At 43.0% G+C, this 15,546-nt stretch overlaps 1 protein-coding gene across 3 annotated transcripts in view; it reads left to right on the top strand.

The window, feature by feature from the left end:
- ELMO1 (engulfment and cell motility 1) overlaps nucleotides 1–15,546 on the top strand; it is a 590,246-nt gene that overhangs the window by 100,302 nt on the left and 474,398 nt on the right. For 2 of the 3 annotated variants that reach the window (XM_023183031.1, XM_023183032.1), the window contains exon 2: nucleotides 8,436–8,586. In XM_023183031.1, the coding sequence (XP_023038799.1) occupies nucleotides 8,509–8,586 (78 nt within the window). In that variant the 5' untranslated portion in view covers nucleotides 8,436–8,508. Of the gene's footprint in view, nucleotides 1–7,965; nucleotides 8,150–8,435; nucleotides 8,587–15,546 lie in introns of those variants that run through there. The other variant, XM_023183033.2, reaches the window with a different exon arrangement.

The following is a 15,546-nucleotide window of genomic DNA, read 5'->3' as shown; positions in this document are numbered from 1 at the left end:
CTTGTCTTAGCTTCTCCTTGCCTCATTCTTTCGTGTTGCGGATGACTTTCCCCATGGAGCATGGCTGCAACTTCAGCTTCATCCCCAGCAGAACAAGAACTCCTGGCCTCGAGTGATCCCCCCCGCCTCGTCCCCACAAAGTGCTAGGGTTACAGGCGCGAGCGACTGTGCCCAGCTAACAAATAAATTTATGAGATCCTTATTAAGGGTATTTATACTAGGTTGGATCACGTTTATTGCACATTTTTTTTTCAGATTGTTATTCGTCTTTAAATTTTCAAAATAAATAGTTTAATATATAAAAATTACACAGGGGTCACACTAATCCTCTCTGTTGTTCCAGTTTTAGTATATATGCTGCTGAAGCGAGCACTGTCTCAATTTTTATGAAGGTTTTTGGAATTCAGAAGTTTTTAAGCTTCTTCGTATCAAATCATCAGGCTCTTCTTTGATGCATTCTGTCTTTGGTGGTTTATTAGATTGCTAGGGCTGCCATTAAAAAGTACCACAGTCGGGGGGGCTTAACTAACAGAAAAGGGTTTTCTCACTGTTCTGGAAGCTGGAAGTCAGAGATTAAGGTGTTATCTGTGTTGGTTCCTTCTGAGGGCTTTCTCCTTGGCTGACAGATGGCTGTCTTCTCCCTGTGTCCTCAGATGGTCTTCCCTCTGTACCTTCTGCGTTCAGATTTATTCCTCTTATAAGGATAACAGACAAACACACGGTGTTAGGGCCCGGCCTGAAGACCTCATTTTACCTTACTACTTTCAGGGTCCTGTCTCCAAATACAGCCACATTCTGAGGTACTGGGGGTTAGGATTTGAACATACAAATTTTGAGGGGGGACACAATTCACCTTTAACAGTTCTCATACTGAAGAGGTGTCTATCACCCTGAGAGGGTTTAAGGATTTGAAGGAAGTCATTTAAACTAGCTAATATTTAGTATCTTCATTAATTTACTGCAAATAACACCTGTCAGTCACGGCAGTGAAGAAGAGTGAGTAAAGTGTGTGTCTACGGTGCCCGGCCGCATGCCTGCTCTGGGCTCCTGCCCACCACTCCTTCTGGCAGCTGTCCCCTAGCCTTCATGATGTCAATGCCAGACACTGGGAAAGCAAAGATTTTTCTCTGCAAGTTTCCATTATGTTGCAAGCCAACCGTAGCTAATAGCACATTTCCCCACCTGTCAAATGAATGGGCTGAATTGTTGCTAAGATTAGCATACATGGCTTTTGTCAACAGCGTATACAGAAAATGAAATATTGAGCCTCACACGCGATTCCATTCTCTGTTTATTCCCTTTCTGCTGAGTGCTTGTATGTTCTGTTCTGAACACACTGTGTTCCCTCATTTCTGAAGCTGCAAACTTCCTCTTTGGCCCCGGGCTGTTTTCAGAATGGCCATCAGGTCCCTGATACAGGAACCTGAAATGACACCCGCACCATGTACCCATCCATCCAGACCCTCCAGTGTAGGGCTGATTGGGGGACACGTGCCCACCACTGCTGCTCCCATGGGAAACAAAGACTGGCTTCAGCAAACCTGGACGCTCGTAGCATCCTGAATGTCAACTGACAGCACCATTGGCTTCATGTATTCTTTGACCTAAACACGAAAGGTATTGAGAATTTCAGTCTGTTTGGCATAAGAAGGATGGTAGCACAAAGAAGAGAAGAGCAAAACTTTTACCCAAAGCCTCTTTCAGTGGCCCCTGCTGAGCTTCAGTGTACCATGCAGGGCAGTGTTGTCAAAAGTGAAGACTAGGCTGGGTGCGGTGGCTCATGCCTGTGATCCCAGTACTTTGGAAGGCCGAGGCAGGTGGATCACCTGAGGTCAGGAGTTCGAGACCAGCTTGGCCAGCATGGTGAAACCCCGTCTCTACTAAAAATACAAAAATTAGCTGGGCAGGGTGGTGCCTGCTTGTAATCTCAACTACTCAGGAGGCTGAGGCAGGAGAATTGCTTGAACCCGGGGAGCGGAGGTTGCAGTGAGCTGAGATTGCGCCACTGCACTCCAGCCTGGGCGATAGAGTGAGATTTTGTCTCAAAAAAAAAAAAAAAAGTGAAGACTAGAGGGCTCTAGGAAGACAGCAGGACCAAGAGGGAAGGCTGCTTTCAGTGGATGCGCCTCCTGAAGCCCTTTCCCTTTCTGCCTAACCTAATGCAAGGGGAAAATGTAGTTTATATCTTTTTCTATCAGAGACAACTCAACATTGAAAATGTGAGATGAACAGCTCCCTTCCCACTATCCCCTTCATCATTATAAACCCATTATCCATCATCAGTGGATAATGACTATTAGCGGGGCAGAGGACAGCTTTCCTGGGGAGGAAGGAAGGGGCTGAGGAGTGGAAGCAGATCGTTTCTCCAGCTGTTTGGTGTTTATCACCCATTGATCTGCCCTGGCCTCCACTGGCCCATCTGTTGGGCTTGTGAGTGCAGTGGGGGAGGGGACAGACGGTTCACCAGGGCAAGTGTGTTCGTTTCCCCAACACACAGCTTCTGCAGGAATGGCCTTACAGGCTTAATTTTTTTCTCAGTAGGGTTCACTGTGCAACAGAAAGACTAGAAAGAGCATTAAAGGGTTCAGAGCCATTGCAGGCACCCAAAACTAAAACCAAATGGGAAATTCAGAAGAAACAAAAGTGATCAGATATTTGGGAGCTTTGTGGAACCCAAAGAATTAATTATGCTGTATGGAAAAACCTGTAGACATGTAACATCTTTAAGAGACTACAGCAAGAGGTGTGCTGAACTTTGGGCATAGAACAATGTGTAGAGAGATGAGTTTCTAGGTGGGAGTCAAAGCGATTTCTCTCCGTTGTCTTCAAAATGCCACCCAAAGCTAGGAAGACATTTAATAGAAGAGTGGGCTTGTTCATGGGTGATAGAGTCAGATGTTAACTGCTATGCAGACTTCAGTACCTAACTTTAGAAGAAGAAGTAATTCCTCTTTCTCATTTAATTCACTCAACTATAAACATGCCATTTAACGTGCATATCGAGGTGATAGAATCTTAGTATTAAACACGGAACAATTCTCATATTTTTGGAATGGAATAAAATCAAGCCAGCAGGTAAGCAGGAACAGTATAGCATTCTCCACCCATTCTTTACCCACCTCCTGGGATTTGATAGTGACTTTGGAAGGCATAATGATTAGAATGTCTAGCCACCTGCCTAGACTTCCCTTTTGTTTCTCCCTTTAATGGTTCTTAAATTTTTGTTTGTATAAGCATTATTATACCCGGCTGTCTACACAACTTCTTGTAACTTGTATTTTACTGGGCAATTTAAGTAATACTAGGTTATCTACTTTGGTAATTTTGACAACACTAGGCCCAGTTGTACTGCTGGTAGCTCTAATGAGATGTTCATTGAGGAGGGGATGCATTCATACAACACCCATGTATTAAAATGCCTGCCTACTGTGGCCCTGAATCTGTAACTAAATGTGATGTCGACTTTGCCCTTGGAGTACTCCAGATGTAGTGGGGAGAAGTTGACAGAGGGAGTCTGGTAACCCCAGAGTTGTGCTGGGGGAAACATAGGACACCAGGATGCTCACTTTGTTGGCTGAAGATTTTAGAATGTATTTCCTTCTCAGTTATGTCTCACGAAGAGTTGGGCTTGTGCGTTGATCTTTCCTGGAAAGCCCGATGAGACCGTGTGCCTTGTGTCGAGTTCAAGGATGGGATGGGTTGCCCTGATCGTCGGTAATCCGCCTAGAGGATTTGCTAGCTTGCCACCTGTATTAGTCCGTTTGCATGCTGCTAATAAAGACATACCAGAGACTGGGTAATTTATAAAGAAAAGAGGTTTAATGGACTCACAGTTTCATGTGGATGAAGGGGCGTCACAATCATGGCAGAAGGCTCTTACATGGCAGCAGACGAGAGAATGAGAACCAAGCGAGAGGGTGTTCGCCTTGTAAAACCATTAGATCTCGTGAGACTTATTTACTACCATAAGAACAGTATGGGGGAAACTTTCCCTGGAATTTAGTTACCTCCCACCGGGTCCCTTCTACAACACGTGAACATTTGTCGAGACTGAGGGGAAGGACCTGTTGACCTCTAGAGGGCAGAGGCCAGGAATGCTGCCAGCCATCTTGCAATGCTCAGGGCAGCTCCTACAGCAAGGAAGTATGGCCCTAACTGCTAATTGTGCCAGGAATGAGAAAGCCCAGGCTAGAACCTTTCTTCCCTAAATTTCATCAGAAGTAACACTGATTACATATAGAAGCCTTAGGTGCTGTTTCCTAGTGAAGATATAAATTTAAGAGGATAAGGTGTGCACTTCTGATGATAAAATGTGAACTAGATCATCCATTTTGCAATTGTGCACCTGGCTGTACCCCCAGAGTAGCCTGGCTGTGTCCCCCTCCCTTTCCCTTGTGGTTTGTTAATGTTGGGGAAAACTGGTGAGGTCTAATTGAGCTTGGTTAAGTGAATTCCCAAGGGGAAGCCTCCTTGCTCCTTTGCTTTCTCAATGGCTGCTTTGTGTACAGCTCCCCTCTGACTCTCCACTGGAGCCAACGTTATTGTGTTCTCACCTGTTCAACAGGTTTTTCCTGAACGGCCTTTGAGAAATAAATACCAGTTAAAAGGGTAGAAAAACAAGCGTGGCCTTTGATTCCTAAAAGGTTAGATGACCTCTTTTGCTGTAATTCTAGATGATTTTATGAACAGGTGGGGGCAAGGTGCTTAAAATGCATTCTTATTTTTTATTATTTACTGTCTTAACCCCCAAGATGGTGTATGCTTTCTTTTGAATAGTGTTACCTAAAATTCACACAGAGTCTCTTTGCACATTAAAGCCTGCTTTCTTAATTCTTATTCTAGGGTATGTAATTGAACTTGGATCTTGAATTGAAGTAATGTAGCACAGATACAATGCATTGTTCTTAGAGCTCTCAAGTATTCAAAGAGCATACAGACTATGGAGAGGAAGTTGGGAGTACAGATTGTTTGCTTGCATTTGCACATAGCAGACACTATAATTACTTAACAAGTCCCCATTGTCAAATATTCAATTGTTTTCAAGTTTCGAGAATTATAAACAAAGCAGAAATTGGCATTGCTGTGGTTAATAATTATTTCTTGAGGATAACGTTCTAGGAAATTGAAATTACTCAGAGAGGATGCAAAATTTTAAGGCTTTTCGTATAGTTTGCCAAAGGCCCTCTAGAAAGCTGTGCTGATTTACACTCTGAATAGGTGTGCAGGGACACACAGCTTCCTTCTTTAGAAGTCACAAACCAAGAGGTGTGGTGGAAGTTGTCCAGGAGGTCAGGAGTATGGTAAACTGAACCTACCAAGGATAACCCCACCATTCTCTGAACACATTCTCTTCCTATTCTTGCCCTTCACTTCAGCAAGTACCCTGTTTCAGGAACATAACAGGGCATGCTCCTCCCTTGGGGCCTTTGCTCTTGCCGTTGTTTTGGCCTAGAACCTGATTTCTCCAGATGTCCACAGGTCTCCCATCCTCACCTCTCAGATGTCTTTTTTTTTTTTTTTTTTTTTGAGACAGAGTCTCGGTCTGTTGCCCAAGCTCGTGTGCAGTGGTGCGATCTCACCCCCTTGCAACCTCTGCCTTCCGGGTTCAAACGATTCTCTTGCCACAGTCTCCCGAGTAGCTGGGATTACAAGCACCACCACGCCTGGCTAATTTTTGTATTTTTTAGTAGAGATGAGGTTTCACCATGTTGGCCAGGCTGATCTTGAACTCCTGACCACAAGTCATCCGCCCGCCTCAGTCTCTCAAAGTGCTGAGATTACAGGCGTGAATCACCACATCTGGCCTCAGATGTCTTTACTGCCTTCGCGGTGAAACTTTCCCTGATTTTCCTGTTTAAAATTGTATTCCTGCCCCTCCCACACTGGTAGAGGCACAGGCTTCAGTTTCCTTCCCTGCTTGATTTTTCTTCATATCCTTTGTTGCTAACTCCCAGATTTGCTGCTCTATATCCCCAGCACGGGGAATAGACCTGGCACTGAGCAGAGGCTCAATAATTATTTGTTTAATGAGTGACTAAACCAGTGCTTTGTAGATTTGCTCTTGCTGGTTACCACTGATTAGCTTCTCAGCAGGCTTCCCTAATCGTCTTTGGTCAAAGGAGTAGCGGTTTTGTTTTGGTTAATTTCCTTTACTTGTCAGCTGCACTGAAGTTAGTTATTTATATAACTGCTGGTGGTGGTGAGGATTCTATTAACTCTGCTATCTCTGTTGTCTCAGTAATGTCCAGCTACTGCTGAGATCTGGGATAGTAACTGACAAGGCTCACTCTGGTCTGATAAAGGACCAAATGCACATGTTTAAGATCTTCATTACAGATACCAATTTCTCAAAAAAGACAAGAGAACCCAATAGAAAAGGGGCAAAGGTTTGGACTGTTCACAAAGAGGGAGCATGTGTCTTTTACTCTTTATGTTCAACCTCACAAAAAGAGAAATAGATTTTAAAAATACATTAAGATTTTATTTTTCAACCTGTCAGGTTTGCAAAAATTCATTCTGTTGGTGAGGCTGGGTATAAATAGGCAACATCATACAAGTCCAATGGAGAGAAATTTGGAAATGGCTATCAATATTAACTGTATCCGTGCTTTGACCCAGCAGTTTTACTTCTGTGAATCTATTGTAAGGATGTACCTGCATATGTGCAAAATTAGTTAGACATACATTTATGGATCATAGTTTGGTTTATGATAAGTAAACTTGAGAAATCACCCAATGGTCCACAGCAGGGGACTGGTTCATCAACTAGGACACATCTACACAATGAACTACTATGTAACCATAAAAAGAATCAGGATGCTCTCTTTGTACTAACATAGAAGGATTTAGAAAATATACTCAAAGAAACAAAAAGAATGCTCCCTTTTGACCAGGCACGATGGCTCACGCCTGCAATCCCAGCACTTTGGGAGGCTGAGGAGGGCAGATCACCTGAGGTCAGTAGTTTGAGATCAGCCTGGCCAACATGGTGAAATGCTGTCTCTACTAAAAATACAAAAATCAGCCATGTGTGGTGGTGTGCGCCTGTAATCCCAGCTACTTGGGAGACTGAGACGGGAGAATTGCTTGAATTTGGGAGGTGGAGGTTGTCTTGAGTCAAGATCATGCCCCTGTACTCCAGCCTGGGCAATAGAGGGAGACTGTCTCAAAAAAAAAAAAAAAAAAAAAAAATACTGCCTTTTATATAAAGAAAGTGGAAATGCAATAATGTATTTTTGTATTTGCCTTCTATACTTGAAGAAATTCTGGAGGGATACCTAATGACTTTGGATAACTGGAAGGATAAGGAGTGAAAGCAGATATTGGGTTGGCAGGTGACATTGGAAGAAGAGACTCTACACTGTACATCTTTGTACACACAAACACACAAGTTTGTATCACATGATTGTTAACAAAAAAAACTAATTTTAAAAAGAAATGGGGCGAGGCCAGGTGACTCACACCTGTAATCCCAGCACTTTGGGAGGCTGAGGTGGGCAGATCACCCAGAGTTCAAGACCAGCCTGGCCAACATGGCGAAACCCTGTCTCTACTAAACATACAAAAATTAGCCAGGCATGGTGATGGGCCCCTGTTACCCTAGCTACTCAAGAGGCTGAGGCAGGAGAATTGCTTGAATTTTGCAGTGGGCCAAAATTGTGCCACTGGGCAACAGAGCCAGACTGTGTCTCAAAGAAAAACAACAAAAAAACCAAAAAATGGGCTAGCCTGGGAAGAGGCCGCAGAGGATAATGGTTGCCTCCTTTGTGTAAGAAGCATTATTCATTTAAGTGAGAAATCAGTGTCTGTTTTGAATGCCATCCAATCCACATTTGTACATTTTCTGCCCCGCCCCCCTCCCCCCACCGAAGGTGCATTGTGGGAACTGACCTTGGGGAGGGAGTATGAGTGTGCATGTGTGTGAGCTCTCAGGGTGTTTCTCCTTCATGATATCCTGGTTGCTATAGTGCGGAGATCTATTTGTGACACGCAGAAAACACTTTAAAGAAACACTGCTTCCTGACCATGACTTCCTGGGCAATCTGTCCTTCCGGAGACTGTTGAGCGCCAGACGTTTACATGCATGTCTGGACAGAGAGTGAGCCTGGCTCATTCAGACCCTGGGCACCATTCAGAGCAGAACTCAGTGGTAAGGAACAGCTTTCTTTCCACTGAAGATTCGCGCAAGCCATGCCCCACAGGGCAGCGTCTCCTGGCGGCTTTGACTCAAGGGCGTTGGCACGGGCACCCCCATCTTTCTTCTTTCCTCAGGAGCCCGTCGTACCGTTGGCTGTGCCCCTCACCTCCAGCACCCAGGCACAAAGGGGAGCCGTTTTTCGTACCAAACCACCATGAAAACAGGAAGTGATGAAGCAGAATTCACCCTGCATTTGCACTGAGTGACTTCTCTTTCTTTTTCTGTCATTCCTCATTAGGTATAGACACGTGTGGCCGTTTACACTGTAGGATCCCCAGTCCCACTGGCTTTGAACGTTTTGGAGGCTTACAATGCCACCACCCGCGGACATCGTCAAGGTGGCCATAGAATGGCCGGGCGCCTACCCCAAACTCATGGAAATTGATCAGGTTAGTAACGTGACAGCCTTGGGTGTTTATTTTCAGTTTTCCTTTCTATATGGGAATTTTCATAGACTCTGGATAGTTCGCTCTTCTCCCTTTCTTCTTCTAGCTGTGTTGAAAAATCTGTGCAGTAATAGTTGCAATGTAGCTTGATCTCTGTAGCACATATAATAGTGATGGATGGGGTTTTTATACTCTTCCAGCATCCACTTGGATTGTGTCAATGCAGGATTTGTGTCTGAAGCTGGGAAGGAGGTGGGAGGGACAAGTGGATCGGGCCCTGGGCAGTTGACACAGTGGAGGCTGTCCCATCCCTGCCTTGCCATGACACGTGAATATGTGCAGATTGTTGGAACACAGGCAAGACAAAACTTAATTTTTAAAATCACTTTTTTCTTCATTTTTTGCAGAAGCAGTGAAAAGTACTGATACTTTGTTACATTAATAGTTTTATAATGAAATTAGTATAGAGGGGTTCAGTCTTGGATTTCAGCCAATTGTAATTTTTATTTTTAGTGTAAAATTCACTATGTGTCTAGCATATTGTCTGCCATGAAGTAAATACTCAACAAAAGTTTATTGAATTAAAAAATATCAAGAAGACTTATAAAAGTGGTTTGACCCATAAAGGCATCCTTTAACTTGAGTCTTGAGAATTGTATGGTGTGATTCTCATGCACTATTTGATTATAGGCTATCTCGGAATGGTTCATTTTGTCCTCACTTTACTGTAGTCATTCAAGAGCAAATGATTTAAGAAATACAAGGTTGAGACCTAATATATACTTACAGGTTTTATAATGTATATAATACAGGGTTCTAGATGGCCTTCTACATTTTCAAAATTATAATACCACGGCAACTCCAATCTTTATGTTCTCTATGCTATTTTACGATTATGATTTACAATTTTTTTCCTGTTCAGATTTTATTATCTGGTGGCAGATCAATGCAAGAGTTATATGGAATTGTGTGAATCCAAAAGAATCATTAAAATGAATTATATGGGTCAGATCAGAATTAATTGAACTTAAACTTAAATGTAAGAAAGGGTAAATTTTTGGGATTTTTGTCAAGAAAGCTGTCATCAGACCACACATCATTGTCATTTTAACTGCTCTCTGAGGTAGTTTTCTAGTGACTCAAGAAGCAACCTATACAAATAGAGAAGAGTAGAGATGCCTAATAGTTTCGGATACTTTTGAGTCAGGCAACAGATGCTTATCTGCTTTCATGTGTGGTTTGAGATGCTAGTTAAAATTTACCTTTAGAAAATGTTTGGAGATACTTGGTGCAGACTAAATGTAGTTTGGATTAGGTTTGGCCACAGCCTAAGAGACCAATGGCTTCAATGAGATAGAAGTTGGTCTCACACACGTGTAGAGGTCCTGAATGCCCTGCAGTGGCATGCACTTGTCCCCTCTGTCTTGTTGCATTGCCCTTCTCAGTCTGTGGGGCTTTGGATCACATGCTTGGGCATCACCTGAAAGCACATTAGAAATGCAGAATCTCTGGTCTTATTCCAGACCTCCTGACCCGAGTCTGCATTTTAACAAGATCCCCAGGGTATCTCTGTGTGTAGTTCAATCTGAGACGTGCTGAGCTGGATACCTGGTGCCCAAGCCCGGGTACTCATCAGAACTACCCAGGCATTTACTCGAAATAACTGTTTTCAGTGGTCCCATCCCAAGAGACTCTAATTTAGTGGTTCTGGTAAACTATTTAATTTTGATTCTGCCATGGTCAGTGCAGTTTGGGAACCTCTGCTTTAAGACAGCAGCTCTTAATAGACAGTCCTCCTTACCTGTGAGGTTAGTGTAGTGTAGTGTTCTCTGCCTTTGGGGGTGACCTTTGCTGTGTGTGTGTTTTAATATATATATTTTAAATTATCTGTTTATTTTGGAATAATTTTAGATTGACAGAAAGCTACAAAGATTGTTTATGCTTACATTTATACCCTTTTTCCAGTTTCCCCTCATGTTAATATGTTAATCTTGTTACATTAGTCAAAACTAAGAAATTGACGTTGGTACATTACATTAACATAACTACCAACTTTATTTGGATTTCACCAGATTTTCCACTAATGTCCTTATTCTGTTCAAGGATCCAATCCAGGGATACCAATTGTCATGTTTCCTCAGTCTCCTTCCATTTTGGACAATTTCTCAGTCTTTCCTTGTTTTTCATGGCCTGATAGCTTTGACAAGTACTTTTATGTTGATACAATTTTAAACACACAAAAATTGCAAGGATAGTACAAAGAACTCTGTACCTACTTTTCCGGAACCAGTTGATGGAGCCTTGGAAGCGCCATCCCCCTTCACCCCTGAACACTCAGTGTGTATGTCCTAATATTGTAACCATTCTCTTACATAATAATCACAGTACATTTCTAAAACCAGAAATAAATTAAATAGTGTTATAATGCTATCGTCAAATTCACAGTTCGTAATCCATATTCAAATTCCATCAGTTGTCCCAATAAGGTCCTCTATGGGGCCTTATTTGCTCTATGGTGTAATATCCTGTCCAGGATCATGTAGTGTGTTTATTGTCAGGTCTCTCTGATCTCCACTGATCTCTGGAAATTTCTCAGTCTTTATCTTTTGTGACCTTGACATTTTTGTAGAGTACAGAACAGCTGTTTTAGAAAAAGTCTTCAGTTTGGGGTTCTCTTACATATCCTTCTGATCAGATTCGAGTTTTGTATTTTTGGCAGAAATGTAGAGAAACGATGTGTCTTTTTTGGCTCATCATATCAAGAGGTACGTGATGTTGTGTTGTCTGATTCTTGGTGATTATTCTGATTTTACAGATGACAAGTGTAAACGATTGCTTAAATTGTAGGCCTCGTATTAATCACATATGGAAACCTAGACAGACAGTTAGGAACCCACACTCTTGCCCTGCAGTTGCTGGAATTACAATGAGACTTATGAAAGTGTTGCTGTCAGATGTTGTTTCTTGATTGAGTCAGAAGTTGGCATGAGAATTAGAAGTATGTTTTCACATGCAATGAAGAGTAGAAGAAATGACCATTACTTGGGTTTTCTCTTTACCTTCTACCTTGTTCAGTAAAGATCACATAACCTACCTCTCTCTCTCTCATAGCATGTTAGCTTCATTCAGAAAGCTCTTTGCTTCTTTTTAGCCTGGATAGCTGCTATTTCACTAAAAGCCGTTTCCAAAAGTTGGGTTAAGCACTGCTGCTCTATTGTCTCCCAAAAGTTTGGGTGCCCCTCCACTTACCACATTGTGTTGTGCCTGTCTATCAACTGAACCCAGTGGTCCTCAACCTTGAGTGTGTACAAGAAGCATCCAGTGAACTTATACAATATGCATATACCACCTTATGCAAAATGCAGCCCCAGCTGCAGAGATCGTGATTCTGTTGGCCAGGGGCAGGGCCTTTCTTCTGCATCTGTGATAAGCACCAGATGAATCTAATCCAAGGGCTTCCACAGTTTTGAGAAGCAGTCATTAGACTGGGAATTGCCTGTCTTTGAGTGTGGTTTCTCCTTGCCTGGTGAACAGTCCTTAAAATGAAAAGATACTTCATGAATGAATCACTGGGAGGAGGCGCTTCCTGAGTAGTGATTATCTTATCAGGTACTCAGTTCTGCTCAGCCACCCTCCATCAGTGCCTGGAGTTTTCAGAGGGACGTCTGCCCATGATGGACTTGTTTCTCTTCTTTCTAAATATTTAGGAGAAAATTCTGTGTTTCCACTCAGCAGGAAAAACCCCCAGGAGCTTCTTACACATGGACTTTGCTGTATCACGGGAAGGTCTCAAAAGAATTACCAGCTCACTGGTTCCTGACTCCTGCTCTTGCCTTCACAATGTATTGTTGAATTTCAAGCTCGGCGGGCCGCTTGAGGCTGAGGATGCTTGTTTGGATACATCAAGGCTCCTGCATCCACTGTTCTTGTTAACTTATTATGTCCTGTATAATGTATTTGTTTCTCAGTCAAGACTCTGGAATCCCAAGCACTTCGATCAGCAGCATCTAGTAAGAGGCAGTGTGGCAAAAGGGGAAAGTATAGGCTCCAAGGACATTTAAACCTGGATGTGAGCACTTGTTTTAGTTCCTTCAGCTGTTATAACAAAGTACCTTAAACTGGGCAATTTACAAACAACAGAAATTTATTGCTCACAGTTCTGGAGGCTGGGAAGTCAAGATCAAGGCACAGTGGATGTGTGTATGATGAGGGCTTGTTCCTCATAGATGGTGCCTTGTATGTTTCCCCATAGGCAGAAGGGGCAAACAGGCTCTGTCAAGCATGTTTATATACCACTACCATAGGGGCCAGGTTTCAAACAGGTGAATTTTGGGGAGACACAAACATTCAGACCATAGCAGTCCTGGAGCCCTGCTTTCTGTGAAAGTCTCAGTTAGCCTTGTTGAGCCTTAGTCTTTTTGGGATATTAATTTGCTACTTTGATGGTCCTTGTGAAGATTAAAGAAAACATGTGAAAAGAATGTAGCATGTTGCATAGTGATTCCTTAATAAAGGCAGCCATTATTTCTGTTAGTTTAAGCAAATTCTCATTGGATTAGAAAATTAGGTACTCTGATTTTCCTTTTCACCTGCAGTTCCATGTGAACAGTTACCCTCTGTTCTCATTCTTTCTCTGACTAACTTTTTACATGTTTAGGAAGGAGACAAAATTAAAAGATAAGTGGGAGGCATCCTCTGGTAATAAAGTGGTGTCCTGACTGGACACATAGCCAGTTTGTGCTATGGAATATTCACTGGCTCCCTAGTACTCTGTGATTTTTTTTCCATCTTGGCTACTCACCATTTCTAAGCAGCAGCTTTTCTGTTCCCTGCATAAAGTCTTCAAGCTTCCAGTATTTCCTGTCCCTGCCCTGCCCCCTCAGGCCTTGCTTTTCAAGGAAAATACAGACCAGAAAGCTACCACCTCTGTCTTTGCCTTAGAACTTCTCTGCCTGCATATTTGCATGGCACCACAGACTACCTGATGCCTTTGTCTCATGCCTTCCTGTTTTGTTTTGCTTCTTCTACTGCCAGCAGAGGAGGGAAGAGGTGCTCCCAATTTGTTTCCAGTGCTTTCAGCTTATCTCAATCCCCAATGCTCCACATAGGTTTTAGCCCATCCTTTCCACCTTACCTGGAGCTTTGTCCCATCCATGTTCTCTTCTCTTGTTCTTTTCTTCTTCTCTGCCTTCAACAGTGAACTCTTCTGTTCTTACCTTGGAAAATCCTCCCCTTGACCTAGTAACTCTCTTTTGGTAGTATTTTATTCTGTTTTTCCATTCCAGGCTTATTTAAATGTTTCCAGTATGCCATCGATGTTGTTCCATGCTTATTTTAATCTTTGCGTGAACAACAGTTTACCTCTTTACAGGGCTCCCCTTTTTGGTGGCACCTCTGCCTTGGTTGTCCTCATCCTCTCGGTTATACTCGGCAAAGCTGCTCATTCTCATCTTCTTGAAACTCTCCCTCCCATCCTCTAGCTTCAGTGCCTGAGATTCTTCCTCCTTGTTTGATTCATCTGGGATTGTTTCCTTCCTGGGTCCTCTTCTTTCTAGATCAGTTCCAGCCTCAGTGCTAAGCCCTCTGGTCTGTGTGTTCACTGTCGACACTTTTTGTCTTAGAGTCCATGTTCACTCATGATGTTAAAGTTTCACCTCTGCCTACATACATAACAACAGTTCCTGTCACCAGCGTGGCCTGCCAGCTAACCACTAGTTTCATTTCTTTGTTGGGTGGATATATGATTCCCCTCTCTAACTTCAGTTGTCTACAGAAGAGACAAATGGTTAGTGAAACTGCCCATATGTTAACCTGAAGAAAGGGGTCTCACAGGTATTGCCAACTTTTGGAGGTTATATCATGTAGAGGAGGGACCGTTAGATATGTTCTTTTTTTTTTTTTTTTTTCCTTGATGCAGGGTCTCACTGTGTCACCCAGGCTGGAGTACAATGGTTTAATCAGAGCTCACTGCAACCTCTAATTCTAGGCTCAAGAGATCCTCCTACCTCAGCCTCTTGAGTACCTGGGATTACAGGTGTGCACCACCATGACTGGCTAATCTTTGTATTTTTAGTAGTGATGGGGTTTTGCCGTGTTGCCCAGGCTGGTCTCGAACTCCTGGACTTAAACGATTCTCCCACCTCAGCCTCCCAAAATGCTGGGATTACAGTCCATTAGCCACCACACCCTGCCTAGATGTGTTCTTCATGGCCCAAGTGTAGGAACTCCATCCTATTTGTACTAGGAGAGAGATTCCACTTTTGTTCAAGAAAAGCCAGCACGGGCCATCTCAGCAGGTGAGGGGATCCATCATCTCTATTAAGTGTGCATCAGAAAAATGCTTGGAGAAGAGGTTGTGAGCATATTCAGGCCCAAAAAGGGCGATGGGAAGAGATACATAGTTTTCAACCTTAGTTCTGCTTCTCAAATGGCTTGGGGCAGATGGGCAGCTGCCGAGGGCCTCTGGGCACTCCTCACTCACTCCTGCTGCAGTACCTTTGTATTGTCCCATTTTCATTTGTGGATGATTTGGGGAAAGATTTTGTTTGAAAAAAGTTTATCAGTTTTAAAAAATAGACATGGATGATTCTTGAGCTTTCTGGTGTTCTGAGACTTTAGTCAGATTCTTTAGGGTGACTTTGTATCCTTCCATATATTTCATAAGCGTTACCCCTGGGCCAAGGTAGGGTCTGCAGGCACTGTATGTGATTCCCAGGTACTCTTCCATTTTGTAGAAGCTGCTCCTTTAGACGCTTGTTCCCGCACATCCACGGTCTTTTTTCATTTCTTGCCGTTTCCTTCTAAAAGTATGCCACCTTTAATGCCCCCTGCCTTCTCCCAGCTGTCCACTGCTTTAAATCCTGGCTTTGCTAAGCACTGCAGAGAGCCTCCTTTGTACTCAAACCTTTTCTGATCACATTATAATGCAGTCTTTTCTCCAGCTTTCTAATTTCTTATACCATT

The sequence above is a fragment of the Piliocolobus tephrosceles genome, chromosome 8 (genome assembly GCF_002776525.5).
Source record: "Piliocolobus tephrosceles isolate RC106 chromosome 8, ASM277652v3, whole genome shotgun sequence".
NCBI classification, from domain to species: Eukaryota; Metazoa; Chordata; class Mammalia; order Primates; family Cercopithecidae; genus Piliocolobus; species Piliocolobus tephrosceles.
The sequence above is the reverse complement of the archived record's forward strand: the minus strand, read 5'-3'. Positions and strand labels throughout refer to the sequence as shown.